The following is a 19356-nucleotide window of genomic DNA, read 5'->3' on the forward strand; positions in this document are numbered from 1 at the left end:
TGAACATTACTCTCCCGTGGCCTTTTCGAACTCTGGTCCCAGCGACGCCTGGAATTAACCACCTTGCACTCCGGTGTTTGTTATATGGTTGACCCTGGGGCCGACACGAGCCACGCCTATCACCATGGAGTCGCGAAAAGCTCAACTCCGGCTTAGTCCCATTTGCTGCGCCCGACTATGGTTCTTTCCTCGACACCACCGTCTACGAGGAATCTAGCCTAAGGAGTCCTCAGCCTAAGGAGTCCTCAGCCTAAGGAGTCCTCAGCCTAAGGAGCCCTCAGCCTAAGGAGTCCTCCAGCGGATAGTGACAACGTGGCTGTGCCGTTGTTGCCTGTACTAATGGACACGCTCTGTTGGTCGACACCGATTGGCGGTGAACTGATCACTGCCTGCATCTGCAGACACTCATCACCACAAACGTTTCTACACCAATTTTATTACCAGGAGTTTGAGCTCAATTCCAGCTACTGACCAAACTTTTGGTTGGCCATCCATCCAGTCAGCTCCGACATTGTTTCGCTCTGCCAACAACTTCACCAGAACACTGGCCGAACGTGATCTGGCTCCACCATGCGTCTCTTGCACGCTAGGCAGCGGAAGATGTTCGAGTTCAGTCATAACTACCCGCCGTACGCGATTTTGTCACATACATGGGGTTTGAACGAAATCACTTTCGAATCTTTCACCAATTGTACCTACGATCGGGACAGCAATTCGTACCGCAAGATCGACGGATGCTGCCGTCAGGCCCTGGACGATGAATTAGAGTACGTATGGATCGACACGTGCTGCATCGACAAGCGAAATATCGTCGAGCTTTCTGAAGCAGTCAACTCCATGTTTCGTTGGTACCGCCAGTCTCAGGTGTGCTACGCCTTCCTTTCTGACGTGAGCGGCGAGGGTCTGGATACCGAAGAGGAAAGGACAGCGCTCTGCAACAGCCGATGGTTCACCCGAGGCTGGACTCTGCAGGAGCTGCTGGCACCGAGCGAAGTCGTCCTCTACAACAGATGCTGGGTCCCACTGTCAAGCAAGCACGACCTGGCAGATCTCCTAAGTGATATTACCAACATCCCCGTTGAATACCTGACGGCCACAGTCCCGCTGTACCACGCCAGCGTAGCTCAGCGCATGTCGTGGGCAGCACATCGCGAGACGACCCGTGAGGAAGATGTGGCATACTGCTTGCTCGGTATTTTCGGTATCAACATGGCACTGCTCTACGGCGAAGGTAGCAGCGCCTTCCTCCGACTTCAAGAAGAGATTCTGAGACAGACTGACGACCAATCTCTATTGGCGTGGGGTTATGGTTTAGGTCCCGACAGTCACTACGAGAAGTGGAATCAAGATAATAGAGCCGACTGGCGTTCCCGGCCAGTAGCTCCAAGGAAGAACCTTGAGCCCTTGGGTATGCTTGCGAAGCATCCGTTGGCTTTTGCGGGTTGCGGACACCTGGTCCGTTCTTCGCGCATACACAGCCAATTTTATGCAGCAAGCTTATCCATACCGCCCTCTGTTTTCCCTCTCAGGGAGAGCACGCCGTGGATGTCGATAGCTTGGTTGAAAGATTGGCTTGTTCCCAGCTACACGGGTTCGCCCATGGAAATGACTAGCCGTGGTCTCCGCTTCGAACTGCCTTTAATACAATATGCCGGCCAACACAATATCAAAGGCGTATACGGTTTGCTGAGTTGTCGATTGGAAGACGATACTGCTCGACTCATTGGAATCCCCCTCGTATCGTGCGGCAACGACTATGCTCGCGTCCAGTGCTATGATGTTGCCCGAATACCATCTAATCCCCAAGCCGCCTATGTTCGACCTATTCCGATATCTCAAAAACTGCTTTTTCTTGCGAGGTGGCAAATTTGTCATCTCTTGCGTGATCAAGAGATCGTTGTCTTCGAGCAGATGCGATTGGAACATCAAAGACCGTCATTTGCGATCGAGATGGATGAGAACATTTCCTTCGACGCGGTCCGCGTCACGCCATCCAACCTATGGATGTACCGGGAAGGGCATGTCCAGCTAACGAGGGAGGGAGCCCGTTCCTGGGACACCGGGAGTGACTGGCTGGAATCGGGGGTTAGTCTGTGCTGCCACTTCCGTTGGAAGGGGACACCTGATGCCCGGCCCCCGGACAAACTTAACATCATTATTTACTATCTCAGACCACGGAAGCCAGAGCGTCCACCTTACTTCAACGTCATGATTACGCAGAACGGAGAGGTAGAATCACGAAAAGATTTCCTCCTCTCTGGTATCCTCGTGCACATTTCAAGAAGGATCAGACTGACTCCAAAAGGCGAGGTCTATGTCGTGCGCCTAAGCTTGGGCGAGGGAAAATCGGAACTATATCAAATCTATCAAGATATAGGGGAGACACTGTGCGACCTCTGGCATCTATTTCAAACCAACGGTGCCCACAGCGGGATGACAGTCTTGAACCTCTGGCAGCGGCCAAATTTTGGTCTTCTTGCCTTGCCTATAGCGCTGGTACTCTACTCTGCCGCGTTTCTAATCGTCCTTCTAACGATTATACTGGGTTCGTAGAGTATCACGGCTATTTTCTTCTATTCTGTCTCACCTGACTGGGTTTGGGCTTGTCCTTATTAGACCCCGGGGGTTTCTTGAAGTCACATTGGTTTCTCTGCGTACACGCCTTGGGCACCATCTCCCTCATATCTTCATCGATATTTTTGAAACATCTCTAATAAGAAAGTGGAAAAGGGCTTCATCCCTGATTAGGAGGCATAAAAGAACGCACGAGGAACGAGAAAGATGAGGATAATTTGGCTATGGCTAAGGCAGGGCTAGGACTGCCGCAGTTGCCGACGACCAGTTGGACTTTTGATGGAACGTTTTCCAGACCCCAGACTATGACAAGTGGGATGAATTGGAGGTTTGGGGTGCCGAATTCAAACGGAAACGCGAAGATTTCGCCGGCTTGTCCACATCTGAAGCAATAATAGATCTGCTCAATCAGGTGAGATCGGTCTGCCGTGGGAGGAACCTCACCCTCACCAAGGCAGAATCCCTCCTGGGTATATGTGTTCCCTTTCATATAATATATCGCCACAGCTTCCGCAGGACTGGACTGGGAAGATGCCCTCATACGTTCTGTGGCAGTGATGGTCGTCTTTCGCCCAAACACTCGTCGGATCAGCTAGATATCGCCAAATGGTGGGTAAACGCCAATACGCCGAGTTGTACTTGAGACCAGATCCGATTCAAATCATTACTTGTAGATTGTCGAGCACTCAGCATTTCTTGCCGTTGCTGGTCGAGAAAAGGTCCACAGCCTGCTGCGGGGGCGGTCGAAGTCAAGAGGGTGTCCCGCCAAGCCACTTAACGCGTCTTGTTCGACGCGCTTGGATTCAATTGTGAGAGTTTGAGAAACTGCGCCGCATGTCAAGTTCATGATCAAACAATCCACCTAAGTAACAAGAACTCAGTATAGCCAGCTCGGAACAATGTCAGGTCAAGCCGAATCATCGTCTGCTGCGGCGAGAAAAGCTCTCAATAGTGCTAGCAGTGGTACAACGCCAGATTACGAGCTGCCATGGTAAGCCAGTCCTCAACCCCAAAAAAACGCTGAGCAGAATTGACCGACGCGCAGGGTAGAAAAGTACAGGCCTGTCTATCTCGACGACGTTGTCGGAAACACGGAAATCATCGAACGGCTCAAGATTATTGCAAAAGATGGAAACATGCCCCATGTCATCATTTCTGGCATGCCTGGAATCGGAAAGACGACTTCTGTCCTGTGTCTTGCGCGTACACTTCTGGGCGATGCATACAAAGAGGCCGTGCTGGAGTTGAACGCGAGTGATGAAAGAGGCATTGATGTCGTCCGAAATAGAATCAAAGGATTCGCTCAGAAGAAGGTGACGTTGCCTCCTGGGCGGCACAAACTGGTCATTCTGGACGAAGCAGACAGGTATGGAGGGGGACGCCCAGCGTATTTACGCAAGTCTAACATGGGAATTCAGTATGACAGCCGGGGCACAACAGGCTTTGCGAAGAACCATGGAAATCTATTCGAACACCACCCGCTTTGCGTTCGCCTGCAACCAATCAAACAAGATCATCGAGCCTCTGCAATCGAGATGCGCAATCCTGCGGTTTTCTCGCCTGACGGACGCACAGGTGGTGACGCGCTTGATGCAAATAATCGAGGCTGAAAAGGTGGAATACTCCGAGGACGGTCTGGCCGCTCTCGTTTTCAGCGCAGAAGGAGACATGCGACAGGCGATTAATAACCTGCAGAGTACGTGGGCAGGATTCGGGTTCGTCAGCGGGGACAACGTATTCCGGGTGGTCGACAGTCCGCATCCCGTCAAAGTTCAAGCCATGATCAAGGCATGCTGGGAGGGCAAGATCGACAGCGCAGTTGACTCGTTGAAGGAATTATGGTAAGTCATATCTCATTATTGTGGGCTGAGTCCGACAATATGGAAAGCAACAGCTAACCGGCATGGGGCAACCCTAAAAAGGGATCTGGGATATTCCTCCCACGACATCATAAGCACTATGTTCCGAGTTACCAAAACCATCCCCACACTTTCGGAACACTCGAAGCTCGAATTCATCAAAGAAATTGGATTCACCCACATGCGCATCCTCGAGGGAGTCCAATCTTTTCTGCAACTGAGCGGGTGTTTGGCGAAATTGTGCAAGATCAACATGAAGCCGGGACTGTTTGAGGTCCCGGCGTGAAGGAAGAGCAATTAATCAAGCAGCGGCCCCAGATTCCATCTAGGCGCTTTCGGACAACAGGTGGGCCAGGACCACAGTTGAGTGAGAGTAAGGAACATCGCTTGGCGGCCTGAACCGAGCGTGACTAGGGCCCGAATCCGCCAATCTTCGCTCAGGTGTTGCGGCGTTCAGCGCTGGAGACAGGCATCCAACACGAGAGGGCGGGAGGGGTCGACGGCACTCGGATGTCGGGCCCCAGCCCCCGACTGTCCGATCTGAAGCAGCTTCTCCCTTTGAAAGGTTTCCACGTCACCAACCACAGTTATTATCCCCTTCAAGGAAAGGCGACGTCAATCCATCCGACTCTCTACTGTCATCCGATTGCTACTCCTATGGCCTACGATGCTGAGGGACAGATCGGGAGGTTACAGTAGGACAAGCAGCGTGACGCGTCAAATGTATTGATTGGCACGTCAGTCGGGCAGACAGTCGGTTGAAGCTGAATAATGCCCAGAGTCGACGGACAATCACGTACGATGATACGAGGCCTAATGCCCCTTCGCTTGGCTGGTATTCATGAATATGCAGCCGTTTGAGGCCCCAAGGCAGTGGTGGCGGCGAGGCCCTGAGGGTTTTGAGGCTGAGGACAGTGAGGAGCAGATGAAGGACCGCACACTATGAGATTTCCCCAGGTTCGCAAAAATAGACACGAATCAAGGCAGATTTCGAAAGCCGGACACTGAGGATTGAGTTTAGCCCCGATTGGGCGTCGAACCTGGCCCCGACGGAGTGATGGGCATGCCAAGCCAATCGCTGAGGGCAGCCCTGGCCCCTGGACCCCCCGACAGGTTCCTGGACTCCTGGCGGCCCTGAAATCAATTGGGATGTGCCTGTACTAGGCTCCAAAAGGACTCAAAAGACCCAAGGGACATGCAGTGCTGCCAGTGCATGACCTGCCACAGTGAAATTTCCCGACCATGGCTTGCATGACGCGTCCTTCCCTCCGACCTCCGGTCCTTGCGCTAGAGGCATTCTAACTGTCCACGGCTAGCACTGTCCCTTACCAGCCACTGAACCCCCGTACAATGATGCTAACTTCGGACTTCCAAGCAACCGCTTTCCAGCCATGCGGCAAGGCTGTGCTCGTCACCCTGTCCCCCAGCCCAGCGATTAGCGGTGGGCGAACATGGGCCAAGGTGACAGACAACAAACGCACGGCTCGCCTGAGGCTGGTTGTGCGGGACAAAATCCCTATATCTTCCCCCCTTCCCTGCCACCTCCCATCGCTCTTGCACTTCTTCAGCGACCCTGCCCCTACAGACAAGCCCGTCCTCCTGAACAGAACCAGACGTCGACCGATCCTCTCAGTCGAAGACGCATAACCCCTACCCCGTACCCATTCTATCACAAATATTCCGTACGCACATAACAGATCCTCATTCAGTATGAAGTCCTTCGCATCGGCCGTGCCCTTGGCGGCAGCCCTGTTCACCACCTCCACTCTCGCATGGCTCCCATCCTGCTCGGTATGTCCCTGCGCACAGCGTCTCTCCCCTTTCAGGCGATCCAGGTTCTAACAAGTCGGTAGTGGTCTGACTGCATGGGGAGCTGGGATGGCTCGTCCTGCAGCACCTCCAGCGGTTGGGATTGCCTCTGCTCCAATCAAACTGCTATCTCCCAATTGAATACCTGTGTCGCAACCTCCTGCACGAACACCACCGATCAAGAGGGTAAGTCGTCACTACGAGAAGAGCATGGAACAAGAGCCATCGAGCTGACAATTGGAAATAGCCATCTACGGTGCCATTGCGCAGCTTTGCGCCAACGCAGGAGCTCCGGTTTCTGCCTCCCAAGAAGCAACCTTCAGCGCTACCTCTGGCGGTTCTGCCTGGCCTTCCCAGATCACTGCCGCCCCTGGCTTCGGTCCTGGTGGCGGTTGGAACTCGGCTCAGTGGTCAAGCTGGATCTCTGCCTGCTCCACTGGCCTGCCCTCTGCTCCCAGTGGATGGGGTGGTCAAGGCTCATGGGGCGGCCCTGGCATGTGGGGTGGTCACGGAGGCTCTGGTTTTGGACCTGGCGGCTTTGGACCTTGGGGCACGAAGGCCAGCGGCGTCAACTGCGATTCATGGACTACCTGGACTGCTGGCTGGGGTCCTTTCTCGTCGTGGACCGGTACCTGGTCTGGCTGCAGCACTACCACCAACTCTCCTGTCCCTGCAACCGTCACCACCACCGTCACCACCGACGGCTCGACTCAAGTCATCACCGGTACAACCTTTGGTATTCAAGCCGTTGAGGCCGCTGCCACCAGCTCCTCCTCTTCCGGCTCGGGCAACGCTGCTCCTTCTCTTCGAGGTCTCGGCGCTTGCGGCGCTCTCGTTGCGGCCATCTTTGCCACCATGATTGCTCTGTAATTGCACTTCTGGGAGTTGCATTCTTGACATGGGCACCAGGATATTTCTCTTTTTGATACCACTGCATTGGACACGGAAAATGAGCACACTGGGACGGTCAAGACACGAGATTGATGACTACCACCACTATTATTAGCATTCATGATGGATTGTATTGTTACTGGGGAGTTGAGAAGTTAATCCATTATCCATATCACACTGCGACTGACCAAAAAAATCAAAAATATTGCGCTCCCACGTATTGTTAGAGTGATATTCCATCCGCGTCGCCACGTGAGTAGCGAAGGTTGTGTGACGAGGCTGCCACACGAGGCTGCCAAGAACTACACCCGTTCAAGCTGCCAGTCACGCGAGTGCATCGTCCATCTCTACTAGTAGCCCAGACTAGTCGGCAGCCCAAGCGACACCGATTTGTCTGGTAAGGGTCGACATCAAACTTTCCACTTAGGCAGTCATTGCATCTGAAAGGCAGCGGTTGCATGAGATGTGACTTGCAGTTCTTGCGGTGGTGAATGGTCGCTGCCTGATATCGGCAAGTCAGCTGCTCCTGCCCGTTGAACGTTCCCGGCCACTCGCCACCAGCGTGTCCCTCTGGCTTGGTATGCAAGGACAACCATCTCCTTCCTTTCACCATAACGTTTATTTTGTTTCTTCAGCTTTATCCTATACCCTAGATTTTCTGACCTCAAAAGATACCAACTCCTCATCAAGCTCTGTCCAGTCATGACCCCAGACCATATCCTCCCTCTGCTCTTGGCCTTGTGGTGCCTCTGCTTTGCCAACGCGGCCTGGGCTCAAGACGATGTTGATGCATGCGCTGTAAGTAATTATGAGCGACTATTGCTGAAGTTAGATCCGCTTTCGCTAAGGTGCTCCCAAAAAAAAGCTCGATTGCGTCGCCAACGTCAATGGCACGAATTGTCAGCAAAGGTAGGATATCCAGGACATGTTACCGCATCTCGACAGGTAGCGCGCGCCTTTGTGAGGTCAGTGGCTGATACAAGTGAAAAGCGAATGGCCGTGCCTGTGTGCCAACAACATGTATATCGAGAGACTCAACAACTGTACCGTGGCCTCCTGCAATGCTACTGATCAAGAAAGTCTGTTCGGGTTCATCAAAATGCTGCCAGGATGCTGAGACTGATCGCTCGCAGTCACGTTTTCTGCAATAGCTGAGATCTGCGCAATATTCAGCGTGCCTGTGACGGTAAGTCTTGCTGTTCTGGGGAAGTTGATGTCAACGATTGGGGCCTTCTATTAGAATACGAAGATCCAGAACACATTCGAGACGCTTACTTGTTGCGAACAACAGATTGGACCCGAGGCGACCGCGGCTACATCAACATCCAATCCTTTGTTCAGCACTGTGGCAATACCGAGTCAATCGACCATGCCTCCCGCAACCACTCCCACGCCTTCAGATGCCACTGTTACGTCGATGTCAACAAGCGGTGCAAGCACTTCAATGAGCTCGATCGGAAGTTCTTCGGCCACCTCTGCATCTTCCACCGGCTTATCAGCCTCTCCATCGCAGTCATCAAATGATGCGCATCGGCTCAATTCACCTTCGGAGTTGATGTTAATTTTGAGCGCGGGAATTGCAAGCCTCGTGGGCATTATTTCGCTTTGAGCGTGGCAGATCAGCGACAAGGATATTCCAGCCGGGAACTGAGCCGCTTTGCTTGGGCAAGCTAGGAGAGTCCATCAGCTTCCAGAAGCGAGATCACTGGCGGTCTTTTCTGTATCGAACGCGAAGAGCAGCGGTTCATGCAGGTTGACCCGCTTGCACAGGGCAGCCAATGACGAGTTTGGCAGAGAAAAGAGGCTTAGTAGCCTAACGGGGAGGCTTCAGCAAGCGGCTGGCCCTACTTCTTAGGGATTGCTTTAGGGATTTCCGGAGGATCTTCCCCCTTTTCGCGCCTTACAACCTCATGACAGTTATGACATAATGAGTCCCAAATTTGTTGAATGAGAATTGTCCCTAGAGAGATATCTGAAACTTTTTCTGAGGACCTGATACATGCAGTTATACAGAAAGAGTCGGAACAGAGTCATCCGAACGATTAGCCTGGTCTTTGGTCGATGTCGAAGACACTTCTCGAGAAGGGCAGGGAAGGGAAGCACCCGGAAGGGTGACGTTGGATGGTCGAGTCGTTGCTCGATAATCCTTTCCCCTTTTTCTCCCCAAAGTGATGCCCAATTGTCTATCACCCGTTGTGGAAGTTTACTGGGCCTAGAGGCCGCCCCGGTCGAGCAGCCTTTGGAGAGAATTGGGCACCATGATCTGCGCACCCATGTCTCGTTTCTAAGCTAGAGCCTCTTTGAAGTGTTCTCGTAGAAAATGCCCAACCCTTGCAAGTCGTCTTATACGAATTGGGAGAGGCGGAAAGGACGTCCCGGCGTGGGATGCCGTTTAGCGATCAATAAATCGAAGGGAGAGCGAGGATCGCTTAGGCCAAATGGTGCGAAGTGGCTCAAACCTGGTCAAACCAGGCTGGAAAGTGAGGGAAGCCGATTCGGGAGGGATGGAGGCATGGTGGCACAAAGGCCAATATAATAGGGCAAAAGGATACGGAATAGTCTCAAGTCAGCCGGTGGTAGGGCACCAAGAAGAATGGATTCCCCTCTGTCTCTGTCTTGACGTTCTCCTTCTCCAGGATCCCACTTTGAAGACTCGATTGTATGAGTGTAATTGTTGGTTCACACAAGATTTGCACCGAGAGCGCAGGATGCTGCGCAGGCGGTTGAGTGCCCGAAGCAGCAGCCGCAGCCGCAGTCACAGTCGCAGTCAAGAGAGTTTGCCGTGGTCCTGGTTCCTGCATAATCGAAGGCCAGAAGAAATTCTAGCAGAACTTCTAGGGCTTCGTGGGCTCCTTCTCCCAGCAAGCGCCCGCCAACCGCAGCCAGCATCAGCACCAAGCACCCCGGGGCTCGCACGACTCGCACGACTCCTCCCACCAGAAACACGCCCGTGCCTCGCCCCTTTCCACCACCCATTCACGCCCACGTCGCTGCTACTGCCGCTGCCGCTGCTGCACCATCCACCATCAACACCACCATCAACACCACCACCAACACCACGGAGCCTGCATCATTCGATCACAGCCATCTATCACCGCGGGCGCTTGAAAAACAACCTGCTAGAGATGCACCTGGACTGACTCCGAAGACCCATCATCCCCATCCTCCCATTTCCGACCCACGATCATTGACCTCGTCCTACGCCGAACCTGCGCCTCCTGCCGACTACCTCCTATACCAACAGAAGCCTCTTCCCCCTCCGCCTGCACCTTCACAAGCTCCTAGTTCGTACAGAAGATCCTTCCTCGAAGCGCTGCTCCCGCGGCAGAGCCCAAAAAGAACCATTCCACCCGACAACCGCTCTGCTGCCTCACGTGTCCTCAATCCCATCAACCACGTCCCCCGTCCTACTCCAGTCCGCGTCCAACCTCAACGACCTCAGCTGTCCACCGACGTGGGTGCCGGTGCTCGCGGCACCGGCGAAGTCCATACTCTTCTCAGCCTCCCCGAACAACGTCGCTCACGTCAACATTCTCCCACAGACCCTATCGTCGAACACAGTCCTCATCTAACTCCAACGGGCGACAGGACCAGCATCGGGCTCCCTTCGAATCAACAGCGCGGCAATAATTTTCTTCCAGAGTCTTCCTCTCGAGGTGTTGGACTGATGGTGGACTTGGAAAAGCAAGATCCTAGTGATCTCAAGCCACCTGAACGGGCACACACAGTTCCTACGTCCAAATATAATGTAGACAACGCGTCCACGCAGCAAGGACCCTCTGTGCTAGGCCAGAGCTACGGCGTCAACCCGCTCGATCAACCTTTACAACCTCCTAGGCGCATTACCTCTCACAAGTCACTGAAACGTGCACAGTCCGCAGCCTCGATACACTCCTCTGCATTCGGCGGGAGAGCCTACACAGACAGCGGCCATCCTCCGAATACGGCATCCCTAGAAGACGTCGAAAGAGGAGCAGCGAATGGAGATGAAGACAGCGACGTCGCCGAGGAACTCGCTTGGGGTCCGTCTCATCCATGTTTCCCGCATTACAATCCACACGTCCCGTTACACTCACGCGAATACGCCGCCACCCGCATCATCCGCATCCGTCGCGACTGGATGGTGGTAGGCGATCTCGCTCCTACATTCTCAAATATATACCCCGAAATCCTCGACCCGTTAATGCAAGAACAAGAATTTCGATATGTAATAGAACACATCAATCAAACTCTCTGTCAAGCATATGACCCATTCTCGGCGTGGAACTGGTTTGATGGCATAATGGGTGTATTAACAGGTTGGTTCTGGGAAGATTTCCGGCCCTGGGGAATCAAAGGCGCTCTGAGGGGATTAGAAGAGTGGTTGGAGGATTGGAATCATACCGTCGGTGCCCGGGACGGGGTGAAGATTATTCCCTTGAGGAGGACCGGATACATGAATCTGGATATACAGATTCCGGATCCTCAGGTTAGAGTTGTGGGGGAAGATGGGGAGAGTCAAGGCCCGCGACCTAATACGCAAGGAACCGGGACAGCGACTGTACCTCCGCAGAGTGCAACGGCTGGTGCAACGAGCAAGGCACGTTGACGGCTCGATTGCGATGTTACGACTGAGCCGACCAGAGAAGAGAAGTGAGCTGGCGCCGTTGGAGACGCCGGGGGAGGAAGCCTATTCTTTCTTTTGTGTTATTCTGTTTTTGTGCATATTGGACACATTCAAGGGGCCGTCATGGGCGTGAATGACTGGATCCGGAGGTATCTTAGCGTGGGTTTTCCAGCAAGGCGTTTGAGATTGTCGGCTCAAAAAGGTCCAACACGGGCATGGGCAATGGGATTGGGATATTCGAGGGAGGTCCTCAAAAAGAGACGCATCTTTCGATAGCGGAGAGTGAATAGTTCCAAGGTTGTCAAATGGTCAGTTTTGTATTGTTTACAGCTGTTGGTCAGGGTGGAGAGGCTTTTGTTTAATGCATTCGGTCTGTTTGAAAAGCACTCTGTCTTGATATGAATGTGTCCGGCTGGCTCCTCGATGATGTGGAGAGAAGACGCAGCTCGAATACAGTATTTACTTTCCTTGCTCCTTTGACCAGCTCTTCCTCACTCGAGAGTTCACGTCCTCACTCAAGAGGAGTTTATATCCCGACATTACTCAGTATAAGGACAGGAAAACGTCGCGAGGATCCCATTATTATGGTGTCTGCGATGCGTCTTGTCCATGCATGCAAATAGTAAGAGTCGTGATTGGGAAAGAATTCTGGTGCAGGAACACAACGTAACATAACACAACACAACTTGATGTAAAGTCAACTACACAACGCCATAACGCCTTCTTGTGATCAACTCCGTCGCTGTTCGTTCAAAAGGGACCGTTCAACATCATCATCGTCACCGTCAGCGTTTCCGTCGCCATCACCATGATCAACGTTAACACACGGCGTGTACTTGTATTCTTGCATGCCAGTTCAGCCTGTCCACTCGACTCCGTCGTCATTCGTCCAAGCCATCCACGAGTGTCCTTCTTCTGCTTGTGGCTCTGGAACTTGGCTGTCCCACTGGTCCTCCATTCGTTCATCCGTCCATTCTTCGACGTGCCCGGTTGTCCAGGGCTGGGTCGACGGTTGGTTCGTGTATAGGTGTGAACCTCCATCCTCGGAAGGCAGTGCTGTTTCAGGGGTGAAGGGCAGTACTTCCCCATCACCCAAAGATTGTGATTGCCGGTCGATACCTGATTCCTCCTGACCGGCAATCCAGGGATCCTCTCGTCTTCCGCTGTGATAATCTCCTTCTGTCGCACTCAGACTCTGCGCTTGTTCAGCCAGGTGCGACTGTATCCATCTCATTTGTTGGGCAGCCAGTGTAACGAGATGATCTGTGGGCCCATACCGTCGCATCATCAGATAAATGACTTTATTAAAAGTCTCGAAAGCCGCGGACCATTGACCTGACTTCTCCATCGTCAAGCCTCTGTAATATATGAACGAGGCTTCGAACCATTCTCGAGTTGGTGTATCTTTTACCTCGGAGCAACCTCGGAGGCCAACTTCGATCCAGCGGTCCGCTTCTTCAAAGTCGTCGGATAATGCATGTAAACGGGCTAATTGAACTTGAGAGTCCAAAACCGCTAAGAGGCTGGCTTGGGTCATGTCTCTTCGGTGTCTCCAAAGCGTCATCTGATATAGCTCGTTGGCGTGTTTCAGTGAAGCATTGACATCGCCAGACATCCGAGCAACGTCGCAGAGGCTTCCGAGCACCTCTTCCATGTCATTGTGGTCATGTCCGAGGTGCCGTCCTAGTATGTCTTTCCCAGCCGCCAAAACCATCTCTGACGTTGCGGCTGTGTCCTCCCAAGATCGGATTGCGGCCCTCAAAATAACCGGCACCGGATGATCGTCACCGTAAACGTGGCCGACTCTGTTCACAATCTCACACTGTGCCGTCCTTATCAATCTTGACGCTCGCATCTGTCCTCCGATGGCGTAACCAGCGATGACATACAGAAATCTCACCGTTGCATCCATAAAGTTGCATTTCCCCACATGTGGAATGCTTTCCAACATGTCGAGGAGCACAGTTGTTACAATAGTATGAGAGAGACCGTACTGCATGGCCACCAAAGCATTCTCGGCAAGATTCATGAACCTAATCAGAGCTCCGATGCCTACACGCCCGGAGACAAGACGCAGGTCAGAATTTGCAAACTCAACATGGCTCTGAAAGACCATCTTGGCATGATGCAAGGCTTGATCTAAGGGTCGCAAGTGTTCCGGAGAATCGAGGAGGCGTAAGATGGTAGTTCGAGGAGCGCGAATCCAATCCCGCTTGATGTACTGAAAGACAGCAGCGACATCCTCGTCTTCGACAAAAGGCGAGGAATCGGCATCGTCCTGTGCGGGGACCTGGGATCCAGCCTCACCAGTCTCTCGCCCGGGACATGGGCTTGGGGTGCCATATTCCATGCCGTCAGGGGTTTTTGGGACTGGAGAAAATCGTGCAGGATCGTCACGGCTGCGCTTCCAGTAGTGTTCGACCTCTTCGCTGGAGCGAGCCTGTCCACGGATTAGGAAAGCTGTGTCTTTTCCCTGTCTCTGCCGCAGTTTTTGAAGGGCGAAAATCATATCGGATTGCTACAACCCGGTGTCAGATCTGTCTGTCGACATTCATCATACACGAAGGACCCAACACAGACCTTGTTCTTCTTATCAAGGCGCCACTTTCTGATTTGTGTCTTGTAATGGTGTTCCCTTTGACACTTGTTAAATGAAAAGGCACTCTCACAACGGGACCGACACGCACTTAGCATGGAACCCTTGCTCTCCTAGAATCTCCACGATATCGGAGAGCTTCTTCTTCTGGAAGTGGTAGAGTTCTGTGAAAATCGGTCGAATCTCCTCCCATTTTCTGCGCTTGCACACATGGTTTCGTTTTCGTGGCTCCATGGCTGCCGTTGCAGACTCTCGGCGAGGCTGAGAAGAGAGGAGGATGAGTCTCAAGCTGGAAGCTGGAGATATGGAGGAAATGCCACAGGCAAGAGCGCTTTCATGGCTTTTAAGCTGTTGGGCTTGCAGCTCATGACATAGTGAGCAAGCACAAAAGTCGTTGGACGATCAGCCTGGTGTGTGTGTGTGTGTGTGTGTGTGTGTGTGTGTGTGTGTGTGTGTGTACTTGCAAACCCACAGCCTCACCATTGCAAAAGTTGTTGGAGCTGAAGGCAGTGCTGCCGCTAATGCATGGCCTGCAGCTCCGAGAAGCACTAGTGCCCTGCATCTTGACAGGAAAGGAGACAACGATTGGACTGAGAAGAAGCAGAATGCCAAAGCACATGGAGTGTCCAATAGAAGTCCTGATGCAGCACAGCCAGAGGCCTGATCACTTGGTCCCTCGGAGTCGGGCCCTTCCCAGAGACACTTGATCAGTTAGTTGATTGATCCATTCAAGCCGATCGTGCAGGACAAAAGGTGTTGCCCGTCCCATCAGCTCACCTTCCCGGCCGGGTACGAACTGCCAGCCTGATGGAATCAGCCTGTCTGGACCTAGTTTTCTTTCCCCTGCAGCGCGCTCTCCGTGTTCCTCAGGGACCGTTCCACGACACCCTTCCAGTCGGACGCGATCTAGGGCTTAAAATACTTCCCGAACCAGTTCTTAATCGTGCCAGTTTGTGATGTAGCGACCGCCTGACCAGAGGATATGAAGCCAGCAGTTGCGAGCGTGCGGTCGTTCCTCGCAAAGTGGCTTGGCCGGGATGATGAAGCAACAAAGACCTATCGTGTATGTGGAAAGGTGCGGTTAGAGTCTTGCCGTTCAGCGGCCGTCTGGTCCCAGCCTCGCCAGGTTGCTGGGAACAGTTTTCGAATCTTGCCGTCCTACATATCAAGGTCCGAAAGAGTCAAGTCTGTCGGTGCTACCGGAGATGAAATGGGAACAGCACCCTTCGCAGGTGCTGACGAGCCTTTGTTCTTGCTGTCGATGCTGCTCAAGGTCACGGGAAGACCAATCTCTGCTCCTTCCTTGGGGTCGAAGAAGCCACGACGAGGTTCCCAGCCCAGGCTCCATATGACGGTATCAGCTCGAAGCCTGCTCTGATCCCCTTCCTTCCTCATCCACCACGATCTCTCTGGCTTCACATTTCAGTGGCAGCTCACGATAGACGTTGAGTTTGTCGGAACGATCCTCGTGCAATGCGTCAAAGAACGGTTGGCCCTTGCGACCAGATTCAGGTAAGTGATATACAGCAACATGGGCGTTGTCTTTCGGCCGAATCTTCGTAGAGTTCTGGCTCTTGCCATAACCTAGCTCTCGCTCCCTGCACAAGTAAAGTATGCAGGATCCAGCGTCCCGAGTGCGAAAAGCTGTACCAGAAGTCGCTGGCGCTCCAAGTCGACGAGTTAAAGGCGGAGAAGAGTCTTGTGACGGCGTCGCCAAATCCATAACTAGATAGATAGACTCGAGCATAAGTGATTGGAGGCCTGACAGTTTGCCGGTTATGGTGTCAGTAACAGACACCTCAGCAGCTGTCAAATGGTTCCTCAAGCCTTGATCATACAAGTACTCGTGCCTCACTCCGGAACAACTTTCATACGAGTATTTACTGTAGACTGTAAATGTTCGACACAGATACTCTCCCTAGCTCACTCACTCGCTCGCTCGCTCGCTCGCTCTCCTCCATCCAAGTCGAATCATCAATCACACGATCTCTGATTGGCATGCCCGCTTGCTTTACCCACGCCGCAGCCGGGAGTAGGCCGCAGCCAAGTCCCAACCGCCACACCTCGACACCTACGCAGGACGTTCCACTTCTGTTTTCGATGGCCTTTTAAGAGACCAGAACACGGTGAGCGGTCACCTGAAACAAGGAGTCGCTAGTTGATGATCATCCGAAGTTACGGACTCACGGTTCCTTGGGCAGGCTCCATGGAAGTGACGCCTCCCTGCAAGCGAAAACAGGGATCCGGGTTTCGACGATCAAGGGCAGCTTTACCTATGCAAGAGATTCCTGTCGACTCAATAAAAGTGCCCGAGACTGTGGGGAGACTGCCAAAAAGGGTCTATTGTTGCCTACGTATCAAATCGTGAATACAGATATACATCTTCGAGCACTTCCTTGTCCGAGTATTTTTATTGGGTCTTACAGTGAGACACCACACACAACATCCAGGCCAAAGTGAGGCTAGATTCTCAGAGCTAATGACAATGCTGAAGGCCGGGAGTCAGGCCATGGTCAGAGCGAGCGTTGCTTCAAGTGAGGATAGAGCTACTGGTCCCTGGCGGCTGGACCGTCACTCGATCGCACCACTCGCACCACTCGGTGCCACCTATGAATGGGAAACAAAACATGCGGATCTGCCTCCAACCACAGTGAGGAGCCTTGCAATGCTTCAGTATCCGCCACTCTCTCTTCATCCCAAGGAAAATGCTTGAGAAAGCCCGAAATGGTACCGACCAAGTCGACGGCAGCTATTGTACAGAATATTCCTCCTTTACATGCATCGAGCCATGCAAACAATATCGTAAGGGCCAACTAAAAGTAAAATTCCGCCATTCCTGTTTCCCGCACTTTTCCCCCCTCGGAATGCTTTTTGTTGTGAGCCAGGATTACCGGTTCTCACAAATCATAGTCGTACATCATGCAAGTCCAAAAAGCGTCCTGGTCGTACAAATTCATGTATCATGAAGAAAAGAACGAGGTATAATTCATCAGGTAATGAAATGCCGTTGCCCACAGAGGAAAAGAGTTCCAATTCGTAATGTGTCGTAGAATCGTGGCTGAAGAGATCAGGGTGATGCGAGCGACTTCACTCCTAGCCCGGGCTCTCGCTGGCTCGTCGTTTGAGTCCGCCGCGAGGCAGGAGATTGAGGCAGACTGAGAAGATATGCACAATTTGCTCCTCCCAGATGCCCATCTCGAAGTCAACGAGGCCGTATTGTTCCAATTGATCGCACATAGTCACCAAGTCGTCCATCAAACTTGTCATGGTGTTGGCTGAGAGCATATCCACAGGCGGTCTCTTAGTTCTCAGGGCTTCTTCTGTGATTTCTTTCTGCCTTTGTCCGAGCGCCTCCCAGCATAAGTTCAATTCCCGCCAGAATTCGACGCGCTCCGTATGTCTCGCCTCGTCGTCGTGGTGCAGACCTGGAAAGAGTTAGCTTCGGTTTCCACTCCCTCTCATCACAGATGCAACTTACCCAAAGCAGTAACAGAGCTGACTAGCCACCGAGTCAGAGCGAGCAATTTCTCGCTGGCTGCTGTTACTCTGCCTGCAACAATCGCGTCGAAAGTGGCCCTGAGCTGCTGGTGGTAGTCCCTCAGACCCTCTCCTAGGGCTGCTTGAACGCCGCTCAGTACAGCTGGTGCTTCTGCCTCTTGTTGTTCCATGACCGGGAAGTCGACTTGCCCAGGAGCATAAGGATGAGGCAGAGGTGGCCGAGTTGCTGCTACATGACTGTAGCTGCTCTGTTCAGCTTGAGAAGTCAAGAACTGAGCGGCACCGGATCCGAGGGTTGCCCCTGTATGTTCGCTCTGCTGCATATATTGAGGCATCGCGAATTGACTTGTCATTACCTCGATCGCAGTCTGTCGCTGCTGGAAAGGGATGCTCTCATAGAGCGCCTGTGCTCCCACTGGCGGAAGCATAGAGGAAGCCGCGTACTGCGCATACGGCTGGTGCTGTTGCTGGGAGGGAGAGGCTTGTACCTGCTGCTGTCTGGAGGCCTGCGACAGGTACGCAGGTGAGTATTGCATCTCGACCCCTTGCATCGGGCTGCTGCTCTGCAGGGAGCTGCCATATTGTGGGTCTTGGTACCCGTAGCCAGTGTAGCCGGAAAGAAAAGGTCGCGTCATTGAAGATCTGCCGATATCCGTTCTCGCCGGCGTTGCTGGCTGCGCAAACCTATCCCCAGAGGGTGGTCCCATGGCTTCTCCTGGTAGATGGCGCGATGGCGCTTGTGACTGGTATGGTGGTCCATACTGGGTGCGCCGACGGTCACTGCCGTCCATTTAAGGAAAGCAGACTCGTCTGTCGACGCCAGGTTGACAGAAACAGTCTTGCGCCTTCTGAGAATCGTATGCCCTGATGTGATATGATGGACCTGGAAGGACAGCCTCCTCCTTGACCACGGATGCCTCTCCGTTCCCCCTTGCCTGATTTCGGTCCCTCATACAACCAATACAGGGCGGAATGAGGCAGGAGGTCGATATCGTAATATCGGCAGAAAGCTGTGTGCCGGGTCTCGTGGGATGGCAGTCCTTACAGACGAAGAGAAGTAATGATATTTGAAGGAAAGATTTGACACGCCACCTCTATAGCTGGGTGAAGACCTGTAAGAATCGACAAGAAAAGTGCGAAAACGGTTTCGGATTGCCGCCTGCTCCAAGACTGTCTAGAAGGGACCGGCGGTAGGACCGTCCGTGGTTGGTTCTTCGGTCGCTGTTCTGGTTTTCTCGATTCGAGCGTCCACGGCGCAAGTCGTTGAGTCAAGCACAAATGAATTCAGGGCGACTTCAGCCGCACATAGACGTCGCAAATGACCTCAGGATATGCTCCTCCGTGTCAACAGCTGAAGAAAACGTTCTCGCGCCCAAGAGTTCGGACAGTGTGGACGAGTATGTCGAAGGATAGTGGGGGTTAGTGGCGTCAGAAGGGTGGGTAGACGGAATAGATCGAAGTTCAAGGCACGAATACAAGTACATGGAGCAAAGGATCGTACGAAAGAAATAGTGAAGGAGCGA

At 52.9% G+C, this 19356-nt stretch overlaps 6 protein-coding genes across 6 annotated transcripts; 4 read left to right on the forward strand and 2 right to left on the reverse strand.

Annotated features, from left to right (window-relative positions):
- Positions 1-570: 570 nt before the first annotated feature.
- Z520_10544 (uncharacterized protein) lies at positions 571-2553 on the forward strand (the record flags this gene model as incomplete). The annotated part of the gene is made up of 1 exon (XM_016781036.1): positions 571-2553. One exon carries the CDS (start codon positions 571-573, stop codon positions 2551-2553), a length of 1983 nt encoding a protein of 660 aa, XP_016627761.1.
- A 920-nt stretch (positions 2554-3473) lies between these two features.
- Z520_10545 (replication factor C subunit 4) lies at positions 3474-4719 on the forward strand (the record flags this gene model as incomplete). The annotated part of the gene is made up of 4 exons (XM_016781037.1): positions 3474-3565; positions 3620-3940; positions 3993-4415; positions 4497-4719. 4 exons carry the CDS (start codon positions 3474-3476, stop codon positions 4717-4719), a joined length of 1059 nt encoding a protein of 352 aa, XP_016627762.1.
- A 1424-nt stretch (positions 4720-6143) lies between these two features.
- Positions 6144-7112, forward strand: Z520_10546 (uncharacterized protein; the record flags this gene model as incomplete). Its single annotated transcript, XM_016781038.1, has 3 exons — positions 6144-6224; positions 6287-6428; positions 6490-7112. The coding sequence occupies 3 exons, from the start codon at positions 6144-6146 to the stop codon at positions 7110-7112; spliced, it is 846 nt and encodes a 281-aa protein (XP_016627763.1).
- A 2459-nt stretch (positions 7113-9571) lies between these two features.
- Positions 9572-11721, forward strand: Z520_10547 (uncharacterized protein; the record flags this gene model as incomplete). The annotated part of the gene is made up of 2 exons (XM_016781039.1): positions 9572-9792; positions 9996-11721. The coding sequence occupies 2 exons, from the start codon at positions 9572-9574 to the stop codon at positions 11719-11721; spliced, it is 1947 nt and encodes a 648-aa protein (XP_016627764.1).
- An 874-nt stretch (positions 11722-12595) lies between these two features.
- On the reverse strand, positions 12596-14569 carry Z520_10548 (uncharacterized protein; the record flags this gene model as incomplete). Its single annotated transcript, XM_016781040.1, has 3 exons — positions 12596-14257; positions 14320-14374; positions 14427-14569. 3 exons carry the CDS (start codon positions 14567-14569, stop codon positions 12596-12598), a joined length of 1860 nt encoding a protein of 619 aa, XP_016627765.1.
- A 2859-nt stretch (positions 14570-17428) lies between these two features.
- On the reverse strand, positions 17429-18624 carry Z520_10549 (uncharacterized protein; the record flags this gene model as incomplete). The annotated part of the gene is made up of 2 exons (XM_016781041.1): positions 17429-17760; positions 17814-18624. The coding sequence occupies 2 exons, from the start codon at positions 18622-18624 to the stop codon at positions 17429-17431; spliced, it is 1143 nt and encodes a 380-aa protein (XP_016627766.1).
- Between the last annotated feature and the right edge of the window lie 732 nt (positions 18625-19356).

The sequence above is a fragment of the Fonsecaea multimorphosa genome (genome assembly GCF_000836435.1).
Source record: "Fonsecaea multimorphosa CBS 102226 unplaced genomic scaffold supercont1.31, whole genome shotgun sequence".
NCBI lineage: Eukaryota > Fungi > Ascomycota > Eurotiomycetes > Chaetothyriales > Herpotrichiellaceae > Fonsecaea > Fonsecaea multimorphosa.